At 43.7% G+C, this 18,625-nt stretch overlaps 1 protein-coding gene across 1 annotated transcript; it reads right to left on the reverse strand.

Annotated features, from left to right (window-relative positions):
- Positions 1–10,936: 10,936 nt before the first annotated feature.
- TTLL2 (tubulin tyrosine ligase like 2) lies at positions 10,937–12,707 on the reverse strand. The gene has a single exon (XM_073545085.1). The coding sequence runs from the start codon at positions 12,698–12,700 to the stop codon at positions 10,979–10,981; it is 1,722 nt and encodes a 573-aa protein (XP_073401186.1). The 5' UTR covers positions 12,701–12,707; the 3' UTR covers positions 10,937–10,978.
- Positions 12,708–18,625: the final 5,918 nt, after the last annotated feature.

Raw genomic sequence — 18,625 nt, forward strand, 5'->3', positions numbered from 1 at the left:
ACGCAAGCAATGACCAGAAACACGTGATGGTGTCTCCGCAGTGTCGGATGTTGATCTCCATGAGTTCATTCATCCTCCTCTTCATAGTCTTTTTACTAGGCATTGCTCCTACCAGCCAGTTTCCTACTCCACACTGATGAGGGGCAATACCCCGAAACAGCTATATGTGGATGGATACCATGTTTTGGCATAGGTGGTTTCCTTCATTGGAGACTGCCCTTCCCGTGGTTGTTCCTTCCCGGGCAAAGACCTGGCTGGTCATTGCTTGCATTGAGAAACACGTGATGGTGTCTCCGCGGCTTCTGTTTTGCATGTTTTACATATTTCCCATAAGGGATGGGGGCAGTGCTCTAGAATCACTGCGTTGAGAAACACGTGATGGTGTCTCTGCAGTGTCGGATGTTGATCTCCATGAGTTCATTCATCCTCCTCTTCATAGTCTTTTTACTAGGCATTGCTCCTACCAGCCAGTTTCCTACTCCACACTGATGAGGGGCAATACCCCGAAACAGCTGTATGTGGATGGATACCATGTTTTGGCATAGGTGGTTTCCTTCATTGGAGACTGCCCTTCCCGTGGTTGTTCCTTCCCGGGCAAAGACCTGGCTGGTCATTGCGTTGAGAAACACGTGATGGTGTCTCCGCGGCTTCTGTTTTGCATGTTTTACATATTTCCCATAAGGGATGGGGGCAGTGCTCTAGAATCACTGCGTTGAGAAACACGTGATGGTGTCTCCACAGTGTTGGATGTTGATCTCCTTGAGTTCATTCATCCTCCTCTTCATAGTCTTTTTACTAGGCATTGCCCCTACCAGCCAGTTTCCTACTCCACACTGATGAGGGGCAATACCCCGAAACAGCTGTATGTGGATGGATACCATGTTTTGGCATAGGTGGTTTCCTTCATTGGAGGCTTCCCTTCCCGTGGTTGTTCCTTCCCAGGCAAAGACCTGGCTGGTCATTGCTTGCGTTGAGAAACACGTGATGGTGTCTCCGCGGCTTCTGTTTTGCATGTTTTATATATTTCCCATAAGGGATGGGGGCAGTGCTCTAGAATCACTGCGTTGAGAAACACGTGATGGTGTCTCCGCAGTGTCGGATGTTGATCTCCATGAGTTCATTCATCCTCCTCTTCATAGTCTTTTTACTAGGCATTGCTCCTACCAGCCAGTTTCCTACTCCACACTGATGAGGGGCAATACCCCAAAACAGCTGTATGTGGATGGATACCATGTTTTGGCATAGGTGGTTTCCTTCATTGGAGACTGCCCTTCCCGTGGTTGTTCCTTCCCGGGCAAAGACCTGGCTGGTCATTACTTGCATTGAGAAACACGTGATGGTGTCTCCGCGGCTTCTGTTTTGCATGTTTTACATATTTCCCTTAAGGGATGGGGGCAGTGCTCTAGAATCACTGCGTTGAGAAACACGTGATGGTGTCTCCGCAGTGTCGGATGTTGATCTCCATGAGTTCATTCATCCTCCTCTTCATAGTCTTTTTACTAGGCATTGCTCCTACCAGCCAGTTTCCTACTCCACACTGATGAGGGGCAATACCCCGAAACAGCTGTATGTGGATGGGATACCATGTTTTGGCATAGGTGGTTTCCTTCATTGGAGACTGCCCTTCCCGTGGTTGTTCCTTCCCGGGCAAAGACCTGGCTGGTCATTGCTTGCATTGAGAAACACGTGATGGTGTCTCCGCGGCTTCTGTTTTGCATGTTTTACATATTTCCCATAAGGGATGGGGGCAGTGCTCTAGAATCACTGCGTTGAGAAACACGTGATGGTGTCTCCGCAGTGTCGGATGTTGATCTCCATGAGTTCATTCATCCTCCTCTTCATAGTCTTTTTACTAGGCATTGCTCCTACCAGCCAGTTTCCTACTTCACACTGATGAGGGGCAATACCCCGAAACAGCTGTATATGGATGGATACCATGTTTTGGCATAGGTGGTTTCCTTCATTGGAGACTGCCCTTCCCGTGGTTGTTCCTTCCCGGGCAAAGACCTGGCTGGTCATTGCTTGCGTTGAGAAACACGTGATGGTGTCTCCGCGGCTTCTGTTTTGCATGTTTTACATATTTCCCATAAGGGATGGGGGCAGTGCTCTAGAATCACTGCGTTGAGAAACACGTGATGGTGTCTCCGCAGTGTCGGATGTTGATCTCCTTGAGTTCATTCATCCTCCTCTTCATAGTCTTTTTACTAGGCATTGCTCCTACCAGCCAGTTTCCGACTCCACACTGATGAGGGGCAATACCCCGAAACAGCTGTATGTGGATGGATACCATGTTTTGGCATAGGTGGTTTCCTTCATTGGAGACTGCCCTTCCCGTGGTTGTTCCTTCCCGGGCAAAGACCTGGCTGGTCATTGCTTGCGTTGAGAAACACGTGATGGTGTCTCCGCGGCTTCTGTTTTGCATGTTTTACATATTTCCCATAAGGGATGGGGGCAGTGCTCTAGAATCACTGCGTTGAGAAACACGTGATGGTGTCTCCGCAGTGTCGGATGTTGATCTCCATGAGTTCATTCATCCTCCTCTTCATATACATTTTCAAACAGTCCCTCGAACGTGAGGAACACCATTTTCCATTCATCCCCCTTCCGGACCCTTATCAAATTATATGCCTCCCGAAGATCCAGTTTAGAGAATCATTTTTCCCCTGATAGTTGGTTACATAAATCGGGAATCAACGGAAGGGGATACGTATTCTGTACAGTAATCTTATTAAGCTCACGGAAGTCGAGACAGGGACGTAGACCGCCATCTTTTTTCTTTACAAAAAAAACCCTGCCGCCACAGGTGAGACTGAGGGACATATGTGTCCCTTGCGAAGACTTTCAGCAATGTAATCCTTCATAGCTAAGTGCTCAGGGCCAGATAAATTAAACAGACAGGCTTTAGGTAATTTAGCCCCCGGGACTAACTCGATAGCGCAGTCAAAGGGTCTATGTGGGGGCAACGTCTCGGCCTCGCTTTCAGAGAATACATCTTCGAAGTCTTTCAGGTACTCCGGAATACCTTCCAGCTCGACAGATGACACAGACACAGATTTAACAGGTTCAACCAGCAGTGCAGATTCATAACATAACTTAGAACCATTAAACCCCCATTGAACAATCTCCCCCGTTTTCCAGTTAATAACTGGTTTATGGCGTTGTAACCAGGGCATGCCCAGCACCAACCCTGCTGGTAGATTGTCCAGAACTAAACAACTTAATTTTTCCACGTGAGCAGCGCCCACTCTGAGCGAAAACAAATCAGACATAAAGAGAATTCCCTCTTTTGTGAGGGGGGAGGAGTGTTATGAATGGGAAACCGAGGAGGAAAAAAAAACAACAAGCTAAGTCTCAGAAAACCAGAGAAGTTGGTAACTATGCAGATTGCAGATCCCTGATCTTAACCGCACAACTAGAAGCAGTCGTGGAGCGTTCCAACGTTGGTCCTAGACGCCTCGTCACAACCGGAGAACTGCATAAGCCTAAAGCAGGAAAAGAGGAAACTAACTGCCCCAGAGCAGACCCCAAAGGAAAGACAGCCCCCACATGTATTGACGGTGAAAAGATGAAAATACAAACAAAGGCAGCAAAATAGGCTGAGCAAACGATGGGGCCCGGCTAACTAAAAAGGACAGAAAAGGAAAGACACTGTCTGCAATCTGCCAAAAACAACCTACAAAAATATTATCCAACACTTCTGATAGCAAAATTAACCCTGAAATCACTAGACTTCTAAACCTATATCAGCACTCTGAAATATTCTGAGACAGAGCAAAAAAGAGGCCAATCTAATAAGGGACAAAAAGCAGATTGGCAAATACTGATTAATAGGAGTGGAATTTCAGCATAGCCCCAGCAGGGGCAGGCTGATTACACAGAAAACTGAATTGACCAACAAGCGAAAGTGTGAACAACAGCAAAAAACAAACTTAACTTGAGAAGACTGGAAGAGAGCTGAAGTCCAGGACCTGAGAAGCAGACAGAAACACCAGCACCCGGATAGGGCGTCGGCTGTCTTATATCCAGTCTGATACTCCAGAGATCCAATCGTTAATCGTCCTCATCAGGTGGCAAATCACTACCACTTAATCCAACCGCACTACCTCCTGTCACCACCAGAGGGAGAACGGAAGGGGAACTCTCAACTGGTGGAGCAGAAAATGATTTCATGACAGAGGAGTCAATGGCCACCACCTTGATCGGAACCTTAAGAACCTTAAGCCTAGCTGTCCCTATCTTGCAACGTGTGACAAATTGGGAGTCAATCAGATTGATGGATGATCCGCAGTCCACGAAGGCTGTAGAGGAAAAAAAACAACTGTCCATCAATAGTTCCACATGAAGCAAAACCTTAGAAAATGAGGAAAAGGGTACCTGAGGGTCTGAGTAGTCTCCCCGCTGACTACCCAGACCTAGTTGTTTCCCGCCGACCGGGTCGAGGACGGGCAGGCAGGACGCTCCTTTTTCCAATGTCCCGCTTTACCGCAGTAGAAGCACAACTGCTTTTCCCTCCGGCGTTTTATCTCCTTTTCCTTCAGGGAGAGAGCGCCTACGTCCATGGGCTCAGAGACAGTCTCTTTTCCACTGGGGAACAATGGATTCTCCACCTGCATCACCCCCCTGGCCCGCAACCTGCGGTCCAACTGGACGGCCTGGGTCATGGCGTCTTCGAGAGAGTTAGGTGGGGGATGTAATGACAAGGCATCCTGCAGCCGCTCGGACAAGCGTCTGCAAAAGAGTCCTCGAAGAGCGGCGGCGTTCCAAGAAATCTCTGTGGCCCAGCGACGGAACTCAGTACAAAACCACTCAGCCGAGTGTTTCCCCTGACAGACGCTCATCACCATGTCCTCTGCCAATCGCACTCGGTCAGGCTCATCAAATACTGTATGTGCCCGAGGGCCTCAAAGAATGCATTCACCGACACTCTCTCAGGGGCAGTGGGAGGAAGGGAAAATGCCCAAGCTTGTGGGGACCCTCTTTATAAAGACATGACCCCTACCTTCTGACTTTCGACCCCAGAGGAACGTGGTCTCAAACTAAAAAAGAGTTTGCAACCCTCCATGAAGATCCTGAACTGCTTTTTGTTCCCAGAAAAGAAATCAGGCATTACCAGGTGGTTCCAGGGACCCCAGAACAACATCACTCGCCCCAGCCCCCAGAGAACCAGCAGATAAAGCCCCCCGCACCATCTCAGATACCTGCCGCTGAGAATGAGCAAGTGCTTGCTGCTCCAGAGATAAACCCTGAAACATCTGACTCAGATTTTTCATCTGTTCAGACAGAGACTGTATGGGATCCATAACTCTCTGCAAAACCCGCCCCCAAAAACTTAATGGTCAGATATAATGTCAGGGTCCTGTCAGCGCCATCGGTCAGCCACAGCTGACCAGGGACTCACCCACACTGCAGAAGGGCCCGGGGTCAGTTACAGCAGGGAAATCACAGGCAGACAGGACCTGGGATGCTGAAGTTAGTAAGCAGCGAGGGACCTACGGCCATGTGACTGTAGGGGTGGGGCTTAGCATCCTGCTGCAGGACACAGCTACAGGAATCCTCAGGTCAGACAAACGGGGGTCATACACAGAGATAGCAGTACAGTACCAAGGACAAGACAGAACGGACAGTCGGGGCCAGGCAGCGGTCAAAGCCAAACAGACATAGAAGGTACAAAAACAGAATCCAACAAGCAGTATCCAGAGAACAGACCAAGTCGAAACCAAAGTATTAGGCAAACAAGAACACAGCACAAACACACTCAGGGGTCAACACACTCTGCCAAGGGTGAAAGTATAACTGACGGGGATGGGAGCATCCTGGGGCTATAAGAAGCTCTCCCCAGACCAAGGAGAGGCCACAATAATAAGCCCCAAGCGTGCAGGTAAGATCCTGCACTGGGATCCTAACATTAACCCCAGGAGTGCAGGTCAACCAGTACTGGGCTCCAGACATTAACCCCAAGCGTGCGGGTCCAATCCGCATTGGGATCATGACACATATGCAATAAAAAAGTATTGTGGCTTTGTGTGTAGGATAATCCATGCAAGTAGTTTTATGTAAAAAAAGACAAATATATTCTAGGAATAACACCTTTATTATCTATTCAGAAAAGATTTATAAGCTTTTAGATCACAAAGGCCCCTCCATCACCAAAATCGCCTTGCTCATCCACAATGGGACAACATCTTAACTTCTTTGATTAGATAGAGAAAAAAAGACAACATTCAGAATGAAGTAAAATTTATTACCCCATGTAAAGTATGTGCGACATTTTGGCTCTTCAAACTGTGAGCCTTTCTCAAGCCATGTCTTTGTAAAGTCATTTGTCTGTCTCTTGTGTTTTTTTCTCATTTATATATCTCTATCCCAGTGGCAATTCATCACCAGAAAGTAAAGGGTTGTGTAATTGAGCTAATCTCCAAATCTGCCCCATTCTAAAAGCTAATGTTTAGCCAGCAAGTTTTGCAGATCCAAGCATTTTAAAATTATGTAGCAAGCTTCAATGCAGCGTTTACAAGCTCTGGTAGAGAAAGCTTGTATCTCCATAAGCACGCCTTATTCTGCAATCCTTAAGACTATGGCCACCAGTGAAGCACTTTTGCAATTTTAAGCATTTACGATGATGAGGCAACCATTTTAAGTGAGTGAAGTGCATTAGTTTGTTAATTTTCTGCCAGTGATTTTTTTTCTTCTCATACTTTTTTTCTCAGGGTCAAGGTCTGTAATTTTTACCCCTGAGTAAGAATTATATTTTTTTGTTATGCAGTTTTACAATTGTTTATTGTGTTTATGTGAGTAAACTGCTTTAGCCATGAATCTTTCTTTATTTTAACTTGAGAAAAAGTATAATAATGGTATAATTAAGTCAAAGCAAAGGAAAGAACATCCATTCATTAAAATGGTACTAACAGGATTAAAGGGGTCTTGAAGGGGTTATCCATATATATTTTTTTTTGCCATAGACCAACAACTAACAGTTAACAGTTATTAACTACCTACCTGTTCTACCTAGTGCGCCAGCTCAGAGTGGTCAACATAGCAGCTCATCTTATTCCGGGCTGCCCTATTGATAGGTGCATAACTGCTTACATCATGATGATAGACAACCTACTTTCCACAGTTAGGCACCAGGGAGCCGACTGTCAAACAGCACGACATCAGTAGTCACGCCATATCAACAGAGTAGATCGGAAAAGAAGAAGCTGCTGTATCTACGTGATGTCAGCAGAAGCCACAAAATTGCCGACAAAGAACGGCAGCTTGCAGAGCAGACTGATAGTTAGCAACTAACTGCCTGTTAGTATTCCTAGTATTTCCTAGGTTCCCTCTCACTCCTCCCATCCACAGTTCAGTTCCTCCACTCCTCTGTTCCCCCTAAAAGGAGCACTGAAAAAGAAAGTCAATCAAAAACCTGGGGGGAGAACAGTGGTTTGGATGCCTCGTACCACCTGCCGACGTGACATCCGCATAGTGTTAAGCAGGGAGATATATTCAGTAAAGGGTTTTGTTATGAAGACATCTTCTGTACATATTGCCTTTTAAAGTGTGTGGACGTCATACATGGGGTTGACTACAACCCCTCTTTGGATATCACCAAAGGAGACAAAATGAAGGAGCATATTGATCTAAAAATGTATTATAATTTTATTTCTACAACATTAAAAAGACATATATCATTGCAACACAATATCAATCAATAAGATACAGAGTACAAAAGTGGGTGGAAAGTACCTCACCCTGATATACTATACAAAGCTGTGGGCATCAAAAATTGTGAAGGGTCACACGGATCAAACCATTGGGCAGTAGCTATAATATATCTCGAACTGTGAATCCCATAGCCCAGAAAAATACCCCATAGATATGATAGCCTCTTTGGGCTTATTTACATGTCAGTATTTGGTCAGTGTTTGTATATCAAAACCAGGAGTGAAACTTAACACTAGGACTACCGCATGTTTCATAATACCTATAACTACCATTAGGGGTCATTTTGACCCCATTCAAAATTCCTGACTCTGGAGTTAAAATAACTTTTTTGTTGCCAACAAATTAAAGAACATTTATTTTAACTTAGTAGGAACAGTGTTAAGATCAAGTACAGCACGCATTTTCCTTTTACATGGTCATAGCATGCGGTGTCCAACAGTTAACACAAACAGTACTTTCTGCCACTTTCCCAGGGCATTTTCCACAAACTGGTTTGTTACAGCTTGCGCAAGTTTTAGTTGGTTTGTTTTCGTTGCATCTTCCAACTCCACATTTTCGACGCTTGCGGATTTCTTGTCCTTTTGTTTGTGGATGAGACATTGCGGATGATGGGCCACTTCTTCTGACTCATTTTCAGATAAATTCTGAAGACATTTCAAAATTTTATCTCTTGTCAGACCCCTCTGCTTACTCATGCTTCATATATACGTCGCAAAAAGGGACTTGTAAGATCGCAGAAGTAATAAAATGACACTGTACAAACATGCAGAGTTGTAGCTTCAACTGTAATGTTTGCTACTGAAGTGCAGACAGAAATCGCTACAAGAGACATGGATCAAACATGTTCAGACAAGTTTAGACAAAACAAAATGCTGAATCATCCCTGATATGCAAAGATACAATTACACTCTACAACTAGGGAGAAGCACTGTGATTTTCTGTACTCTGTAATATTAGGTGACTTGCCTACTACTACTTATATGTATGGGGTCAAATGGACCCCTTCAGTACTTATAGGTATGAATTGTAAAATCCGGGCCCCTGAAAAATTTACAATTCATTTTTGTGTCCTGACATATACGCTACCATGAATAAATAAAAGTCAGAACTCATTTGTTAAAATGTTAGAAATTATAGGAAAAAGAAATAGCAAAAGGGTCAAAATGACCCCTCCGGTAGTTCTAGTGTTAACCCCTTAATGACCGAGCCAATTTTTACAATTCTGACCACTGTCACTTTATGAGGTTATAGGTCTGGAAAGTTTCAATGGACCCCACTAATTCTGGGATTGTTTTTTCATGACATATTTTACTTCATGTTAGTGGTAAAATTTCTTCGATATGACTTGCTTTTATTTATGAAAACAATGGAAATTTGGCAAAAATGTTGAAAATTTTGCAATTTTCAAACTTACATTTTTTGTGCCCTTAAATCAGAGTCATATCACACAAAATAGTTAATAAATAACATTTCCCACATGTCTACTTTACATCAGCACAATTTTGGAAACATAAATTTTTTTTTTTATTAGGACATTATAAGGGTTAAAAGTTGACCAGCAATTTGTCATTTCTTTCCAACAAAATTTACATAACCATTTTTTTTAGGGACCACCTCACATTTCAAGTGAGTTTGGGGGGGTCAATATAACAGAAAATACCCAAAAGTGACACCATTCTAAAAACTGCACCCCTTAAGGTGCACAAAACCACATTCAAGATGTTTATTAACCCTTCAGGTGCTTCACGAGAACTAAAGCAATGTGGAAGGAAAAAATTAAAATTTTACTTTTTTTCACAAAAATTTAATTTGGAACCAAACTTTTTTATTTTTACAAATGTATCAGGAAAAAATGGACCACAAAATTTGTTGTGCAATTTCTCCTGAGTACGCGGGGGGGAGTATGTGGGGGAAAGCCACTGTTGGGGCGCATGGAAGGGCTCAGAAGGGAGGGAGCACAATTTGACTGTTTAAACGCAAAATTGGCTGGAATCAATGGTAGGCACCATGTCGCATTTGGAGACTCCCTGATGTACTTAAACAGTGGAAACCCCTGAATTCTAATTCCAACCCTAACACAGCCCTAATCCCAATTCTAACCCCAACACACCCCTAACCTTAATCCGAACCCTAACCATAACCCTAACCACACCACAACCCTAACTCCAACCCTAGCCCCAACTCTAACCCTAGCCCAACCCTTACCCTAGACCCAACTCTAACCCTTGCCCATCCCTAACCCTAGCCCCAACCCTAACCCTAGCCCAACTCTAACCCTAGCTCTAACCCCAAACATAACCCTAACCCTAGCCCCAACCCTAACCCTAATGGAAAAATGGAAATATTTCTATTTTATTTTATTATTTTTACCTAACTAAGAGGGTGATAAAGAGGTTTTGATTTACTATTTTTTATTTTGATCATTGTGATAGCCTCTATCACAGTGATCAAAATGAACCGATAGGAAAAATCTCCTTTTGTTGCCGGGTGCCGACCAGGGGATCTCGGCAGGCATACTGCGCATGTGCCCGTCATTTTCTTTCCAGAAGAAGACACCGAGGGCCGGGGGACACAGCCGGAAGGACTGGGGGACACCGGAAGTACTGGGGGGAGACTCGGAGACCCCATTTCTCTCTCCTCTGATATGCTAGATCATAACAGAAGAGAGAGAAATAAATAGGAAATATGATTTTTTTTTTTTGCGGTCACAGTTATTCCATGAATAATGGTGATTGCAACATTGGGTTCGGTAAAAACCGACCTGAATCATGTTCTCAGGTGTCTCAGCTACCCATTACTGAATGAAGTTGTTCTCCTCCAGCCATGGGGCCGCAGCAGCAGTCACACATGTCTACAGCTGTTGTGCCTTCACACATCATCAGTTAAGCACATACTATCCTTATCTTTTATATACTTATCTTTTATCTTATCTACTTATTTTTTATATACTGTCCTTAGCCTTTCGCTATCCTTAGCAGGTGTTGCTTCTCTGTGTGTCCACTTTTGTCCCCCAAACAGTTCTATATTTGAAAGACTGACCTCCTATTCTTTGTTTTGGAGATGCTCCTGCTTATGGCATACAAATACTGATGAAATACTGATCAAAAATACTGATGTGTGAATAAAAACAGAGTCAGAATGCAGGGCTGTTCTGTAAGAGAGGCTACAGATTAAAGAGCTGTCAATGTATTACATTGGTCATGATGCTGGAGTGTAAGAGATTCTGGATAGCAGCCCATAAACTTTGAACTATATAAAAATGTGCTACAATTCAGGTCAGCTTAATATTTGCTGACAATTTTTGCATTATTTTAAACATTTCTTGAATTATAATTTTAACATTTGCTCCCGTTTTTGATGCAAGGAACGAAGTTTGGCTGAAAGGGAAGGTGAGTAGAAAATCACCTACACGAGCAGGTGGCATGTTGTTTATATCCGAAATGTGGTATAGAGGAAAAAGAGGATAATCGCTAGGTCTCCACTGTGCAGTCTTCACCATATTGCTTCCACATACTTTGGTTCTTGAACTGCTCAGAACTAATGGCAGTTTTGAAGCTCCCAATCTTTTAGGCATATTCATTTTTTCTCGTAGTCTAGAAGTTAATGTCATTCGAGGACACATTGTTGTCTTCCCACTTGACACAGCTCCTCTGATCACAACATCTTCATTTGATGAGTTTTCCATAAAATTTAAGTTACAACATATCCTTTTGAGTCCCTTTTGGACTAATGTTTCATCGCTATCATTGTGTAGGCCATCATTTTGATAAGAAGCATTTCTAGGCCCTTCAAAGTTGTTGAGGTTTTCTTTTGAGTTATTAATAGGCATCAAACTGCATTTTTTTAATTGGGCAGAGTTCTGTGTAATGTTGTCATAGCCATGTGATATATGTTTTGTAGAAGGCTGTAAAAACTGAGACTTGGTACTGATTTTTCTGCTGTTGTCTCTGCTTAAATCGGATGATTTGTAGTTGAGAAGATCAATGATGTCATTGATGAGACTTTTTTTCACAGCTACATCATTAGCACAGTCTACAGACAATGCAGGGCTATAGTTCACCTCTAAAAGCCACGGCTTTAATGTATCATCAATGAGAATATCAAAACCAAAAAGCTCAAAGCAGTTAGGATACTGAGGTATGGATGGAGAAATGGATAATATGGTCATGGTTACTATGTTATATATTCTCTGCCACAGCAAAACATCATCAATCTCTGAATTGCGGAGATATGATCGAAACTGACCAAACGTCCATTTGCATCCACTTCCAACCCTCTCCTTGTCCGCTGAGTATGAAGTGCTGTATTTGTTAATACTGGTGTTAGTCAGATGAGCAAAAATATTATCAAGGGAACTCAGATTGAACTTCTCTGTTGCGAATCTGACTAGTCCTTCTTGGTAGATATATATAGTCAGTGGACAGAAACATGTAACACATACATAAATACGTAGGTCAAATTTATAGCCACATATTAGTAGTGGGTTTGTGATATATTTCTGAACAATCACAGTGCAGTCATAAGCCAAATCCTTGATGTCTTGAAAGATAAATATTCCCCTACCTCTTGACATGTCAGTTGGTTTACAGATCCAATAGTTTGATTTTTTTTCATGTGTTTCTTTGGTATATTCAGCTAAGAACTTTGTGTACTCATTTGGTAAAATAAATACAACAGGGCTAAACTCAAAGTAGGAAGATCCATATATTCCTCTCATTCGTTTTAAATGTCTGGCCAAACAGTCTTTTTTTGTCATCTGTGCTGTCCTGGGATGATGATTAAGACGTTGCCAAGGCTTTATATTATCATGGTCGGATATTCGGAATGCTGACGTTCTCCAGTACAGGTTCCACTCTGATTCACTCTGTTTCTCTTCATCAAATTCCTCCCAACCACGCTCCAGTAACACCTCCCGTACAACTCGTGGAGTGTTAACTTGAAGACGAAATACTAGAGCCTGTGATTTGTTGTCATCATCATCTCCCTCTGCCATGGTGACATTCAAGCTTCACCATTAATTTATCTGTAAAGTGGAAACATTAATATTATGAGAAAATTGGAGCCGATTGATATGTAGCTATAAGTCGTGCAGAGGTAGCTATGGCACATGGGCACTGAGGCCCAAAGGAGCCCAAAAACTCCTTTACCATATTGTACAGTGTCAAAGTTTTATGCCTCATCATTATGAGCAATATCTCGTGGATCGCGCACCCACTGCGCCACGGACCGGGGAGAGCCTGGAACGGAGTGACAAAGTGACCACCTGAGCTTTCCCTAGAGCCCCTGATGGTGGGGTTAAACTTGAGCCCAGGAAGATGCCAGGTGCTACTCCAGGACAGATCCAGGTACCCTAGTAGCTGACCCCAAGGGTAAGGGCAGCCGCAATGGACTAGGAGTCCAAGGCAGGACTGTAAACAGATAGAGTTATAGCTGCTGGTTCTGACAGGACAGATACCGGAAGTGGGAAAGGAGATCTATTGCAATTATAGAAATTATAAAACTTCACTATTCTATTGAATGCTTTTTTTAAAAAGACATATAGGGTATAGCAGTAGGAATCCCAGCGGGTACAGAAATTGACGCGTTTCGACTTTATAGTCTTATCTATGGTCTGGATTCCTCATGGTGTACCCAGTATGTCTTTTTAAAAAAGCATTCAATAAATGTCAAGTTTTATGATTTTTAGCAATGCTGGAGATCTCCTTTCACTGTTTCTGCTCCAAGAAGTTCCCAAGACCAGGGCTGCTCCGTGTGTGCTCTCGATTTCCCCAGAGATGCCTGGAATTCGGTGAGCTGACTCCACATTCCCCCTCCCTACCTTTATGAGATATTGCAAATGGTACTGGGGGATTGGGTTTCAGGCATAGGTACCACTGGAACGGTTACAAGGTTCAGGTACCGCAGGCGCGGTTAAAGACATGGTTTGGGGATTCAGGTACTGCGGGTATGGTTTCAGGATTACATACCGCCGGAGCAGTTTCAGGTTGAGGGACCGCTGGAGCGATTTCAGGTTCAGGTATCATCTCAAACAAGACGGGAACAGGAAAGCAATACTGGTACTGATACAAGTTTAAATTAACCTGATCACTAGCTAGCAGCTTGTAGAATGACAAATTACAATTGTTGCTCAGGCATCTCCCTACAGGTGCTTTAAGTTCTATGTGTTGCCCAGCTATTAGCTGGGGACAGATGGGATTAAGCACTCTGCCTCTTTAAGAAATCGGGAATGTGAGTGCACACCGCCGCTGAAACAGCGAAGTGGACATGACAGGACGGCCAGAGCGGAGAGCAAGTCAGTATCCCTGCAGGGAGGAAGGAGCGGACATGTGCAGGAATGCCGGCGTTACATTATCCCAAAAGAGGACAACTCCTTTAATGTACTGGATCCCTAAATTCCCCAACTAAGTTGGTAGGTCCATCCCTAGCAAACGTTCAGAGAAAGCTGCCAGCTGAACAGCTTTACGCAACTCTCACCTTTAGGCTGGAATCACACTTGCAAATAGCATCCGATGCGAGAGCATTGAATGCGGTATGCTATGACCCTCGGCTCCAGCTCTGCTGCGAGCGGGATCCAAGTGTCAGTGATCCGTGCTCTGATAATCTTGCATGAGAGAATCACAGCACAGGTGCAGAGGAGACAGAGAAAGTTATTTCTCCATCTCCTCCATTGCCTGTCCGGGCATATATTGGACTGCAATGGGATGACATCCGAGTGCAGTCCGATGTTTCGCACGCACCCATAGACTTGTATGGGTGAATATGAGTCATGTCTCGATGTCAATCACAGAATGCTATGATTGTTCTCTCATACTGAATTAGTATGAGGAAATAATTGCAGAACTGCAATGACCCGTAGTATAACACTGAGCCTAGTGCTATCCGATAAAACATCGGATAGCACTCAGCAATGTTATACGTTCCTGTGAGTGAGACCTCAAAATCTTATTAAACTGAGCCATTTTAGTGATTTAGTGTCTTCACATGGTAGGGTGCAATAAATGCATGATTTTGAGCACGATGTTTAAAAGGGAAATCTGGATAGGAACTGCTTCCTCTACTGGATGCTGAAAAGCCACCGGGCAGCTTTGTGGCTCAGTGGTTAGCAATTATGCTTTGCAGCTCTTGGACCTGGATTCATATCCCAAAAAAAGAATGCATCAGAAAGGAGCTTGTATGTTCTTTCCATGCTTACATGGATTTTCTCTGGGTCCTCTGGTTTTCTCCCACATTCCAAAGACATAATGACAGGGAATTTAGTAAGCCCCAATGAGGACAGCGATGACAAACTATCCCAGACTACACATGACAATACTTTTCTTGTCATTTTCTTTAACCCTGAAGAAAGATTGAAAACAGTTGACTATAGCAGTGACAGGATTTCCTGCAATAGTCTTGTAAGGGTCAATTACTTAAAGGGGTATTCTCAAGTTTGTTATTCCGAGGTATAGGGGCTATTTTCCCAATGATTGGGGGTCTAACTGCTGGTACACCGATCCCAAGAACAAGGACTTTTAAAAGCCCTGTGTGAATGGAGCAGTGGTTGACCCTGCACATTGCTGCTCCATTCATTCTTATGGGACTGCCGAAGATCAGGTGAGCGCAGTGCTCAGCTAACTCTGGCAGTCCCACTAGGGGCTCATACACACATGCAAAAAACTCGGATGAGTCTCGCACGTCAATACTTGTCAGGAGCGGAGTGTTCAGCTGCATAGAAATACATGAAGCTGATCGCTCCGATCCGAATGCCAGCGGCAGTGCAGGGTATTGACGTGCAAGACTCGTCCGAGTTTCTTGCATGTGAGTGTGAGCCCTTAGAATGGATCTACCGTCAATGTGCATAAATGATCACTGCTCCATTCACATCGTTCTTGGGATCCGTGGGAGTCCCATAAGTCAGACCCCCAGGAATTTGGAATAATACCCAATCTAATATATAGGACATAACTTAAAAAGCTTCAGAATTCCCCTTTAAGCAAGTGTGGAATTTACATGATTAGCCAAGATTGGTAAACCTCCATGACATGTGCTAGAGAATTGTGTAGCTAGTTCTGTCTGGTAAAACCTGGCGCTTTGGCAATATACAGCACCTAGCAGATTACTTATAACAGTTCTTGTTTGATGTCTATAAACAGTGTACTCCTAGCAATGAATGGCCAAGACTTGTGTGTTGACTTTCCAGTTAGGTAAACAGCTTTGAGCCATAACTAGAATACTAGAATCCTTCGATAACACTCAATAGCGGTGACTTTTACCTTTACAAATATTACTGGAATTTTAAAAGAAGTTTTTTGCTTAGTCATGCATATCTACGTCAGAGCACAGTGACTTCTATTGTCTGGTAAAAAGGAAAGGTCAATGCATTCGTGGAGACTCGTAACTACTATATGCTGCTATATAGATATGCTCCTGTCACCAGCTGCAATAGATTTTAGCATAAATATAATTCCATTGATACACTATACTATCAATCTTTCCGTAGAATAAATGATAACTTACTGGTTGGGGGTCCAACTACTGGGATCTCCACCGTTCAGCAGGATGGGGAGTTTTTCCCCCCCATTTAGGCACTTTTATTCCCATGGAGGTTGGATGGAGCTGCCAGAAAAAGTAAAGCGCAGCACTTGGCAGCCCCATAGGGAATTAATGGAGTGGCAGTAGGTTATACACATTGCTGATCCATTCTAGCGCGGCTAAACGTGTCCCATTCTGCCAATTGATGTGGTCGGACCTCCACCAATCAATAAGTTATCACTAGTATCACTAGTGATGAACGAGTATACTCGTTGCTCGGGTTTTCCCGAGCATGCTTGGGTGTCCTCTGAGTATTTTGGTGTGCTCGGAGAGTAAGTTTCTGTCGACGTAGCTGCATGATTTGCGGCTACTGGACAGCATGAATACATGTGAGGAATGCCTGTTTGTTAGGGAATTTCCACATGTATTCAGCCTGTCCAGCAGCCGCAATTCATGCAGCTGAGGCGACGAAAACTAAATGTCTGAGCACATCCAAATACTCGGAGATCACCCGAGCATGCTCGGGAAAACCCGAGCAACGAGTATACTCGCTCATCACTAGTTATCACCTATCCTATTGATTTGATAGATAATTCTTTTTAAAAAGGAAAGAAATTGCACCTTACTTGTAGAAAGCAAAGGAAAACAAAAGTGTAATACATTTATTAAACATGGAACATATACACAATTACGAATTTCGGTTCAGATCTATGAGTTCATAGAAAAAGGTGAAGATCATAAAAATCATTGCAATAGTGAAGCAGGGACAACAGAAGGGCACTTCACCTTATTTATTCTTCAGCCTTGCGTCTTGGTGCTTGGTCCTCCTTGTGGCACTAAGTGATCAGCTGTTAGAAAGTAGCAGCTCTTTTACTTCTCCCTGACAGCCTGCGCCCTCCTCCTGCACCTCTCCAGAATGGTTGCTATGAAACAGGCTGTGTCACAAGTGACAAAGTGACAAAGGGCTTTAAAGTGAAAGGAAATGCTCAGGAGCAAAGTTATTATAATTATTTGATGAATGACAAAATATTTTAAAGACCGTATTGAACTCTGTTTTTCTTCAAAAAATTTTTACAACTTTTTTTAATCTCAAATGTGCTAGATTGATGCAAGGTGGCGCTAGAATGGAGAAGGAAAAAGAATACCTGCTGCAAACAGAACAACACACTACAAAAGTTGCCAAATTATACCATAAAATAAAAAAAAATCATAAATTCATAAAAATATGATGTTTGTGCTGGGATTATCCTTCTCCGACATGAACAGTGCTGAGGCTTAATTAAGCTATTTTATATATCACATTATATGAATCAATTCATAAAAATGCAAAGATAGTCTTAAATACCTCATTTTGATAGCCGTAGGCACTCTTCTGAGGTACACCTCTGCAGGAGACGTTCTCATAATATCCACGGACTTGCCAGTTAAAAATATTGAGACATTAGTGATAAGAATCTTCTGGAGCGCTGTCCCAGCCGGTGACAGACGCTCAAAGCACTCCCAGCTCCAGCAGTGCGCTAGCGTGGATGATACACGGTAGGGATCCTCGACGTTTGAGCAGCTGACAGGACCTTCGTGACTCAGCGGTCACGTGATGGAGTACAGGGCATGTTGCGGACCAATTCCTTCCTACTAGTTTAGGAAATTCACGGTTTCCTTCATCGGGGATGGTCCATTAGAGGAATTGGTCGCCTTTTCTGTTCCAGATTGTCTCTTATCACAATTATTCATTAAAAGCAAACAATTCAACTTCACAATTTAATCCCTTTGGTATTAAGGTACTGTCACACTTAGCGATGTACCAGCGATCCCGACTAGCGATATGACACGGTCAGGATCGCTGGTACATCGCTAAGTGGTCGCTAGTGAGCTGCCACACAGGCAGATCTCACCAGCGACATCGCTGGGGACGGGGGTCGCTACTTACCTGTCACACCAGGCGATCCTGCATCCTCCCGCCTGGCTCCATGCTCGTCGCTTGTCTCTCCACAGGAAGCGCCGCAGGAAGCTGACGACGAGAAACAGTCCTGGACGTTCTCTCGCGATCAGCGATAACCAGCGGGGGAGCCGGTCGCTGGTAAGTATCAGACACAGCGATGTCGCTAGCAATATCGCTATAACGTCACAAGTTATAGCGATATTGCTAGCGATATCGCTTAGTGTGACAGTACCTTTAGGCTGGTTTCACATTAGCATTTGTTTGCGCAGTGTTTGATCTGCATAGATCCGCATGCTTCAATACGCTTAACATGGTGTACGTAGGGACATGCGTTCGCATGTTTTGCGTACGCATGCATAGTTTTGCGGTGTGCGACGGTGTCCGGCGAACGCCACATGTTGCATTTTTGCAGCGTCAAAAATCCGTCAAATATGCGCAGGCATGCACATGCAGATGAGTGCGCAAAAA

The sequence above is a fragment of the Dendrobates tinctorius genome, unplaced genomic scaffold (genome assembly GCF_039654945.1).
Source record: "Dendrobates tinctorius isolate UK_male_01 unplaced genomic scaffold, ASM3965494v1 ptg000140l, whole genome shotgun sequence".
Taxonomy (NCBI): domain Eukaryota; kingdom Metazoa; phylum Chordata; class Amphibia; order Anura; family Dendrobatidae; genus Dendrobates; species Dendrobates tinctorius.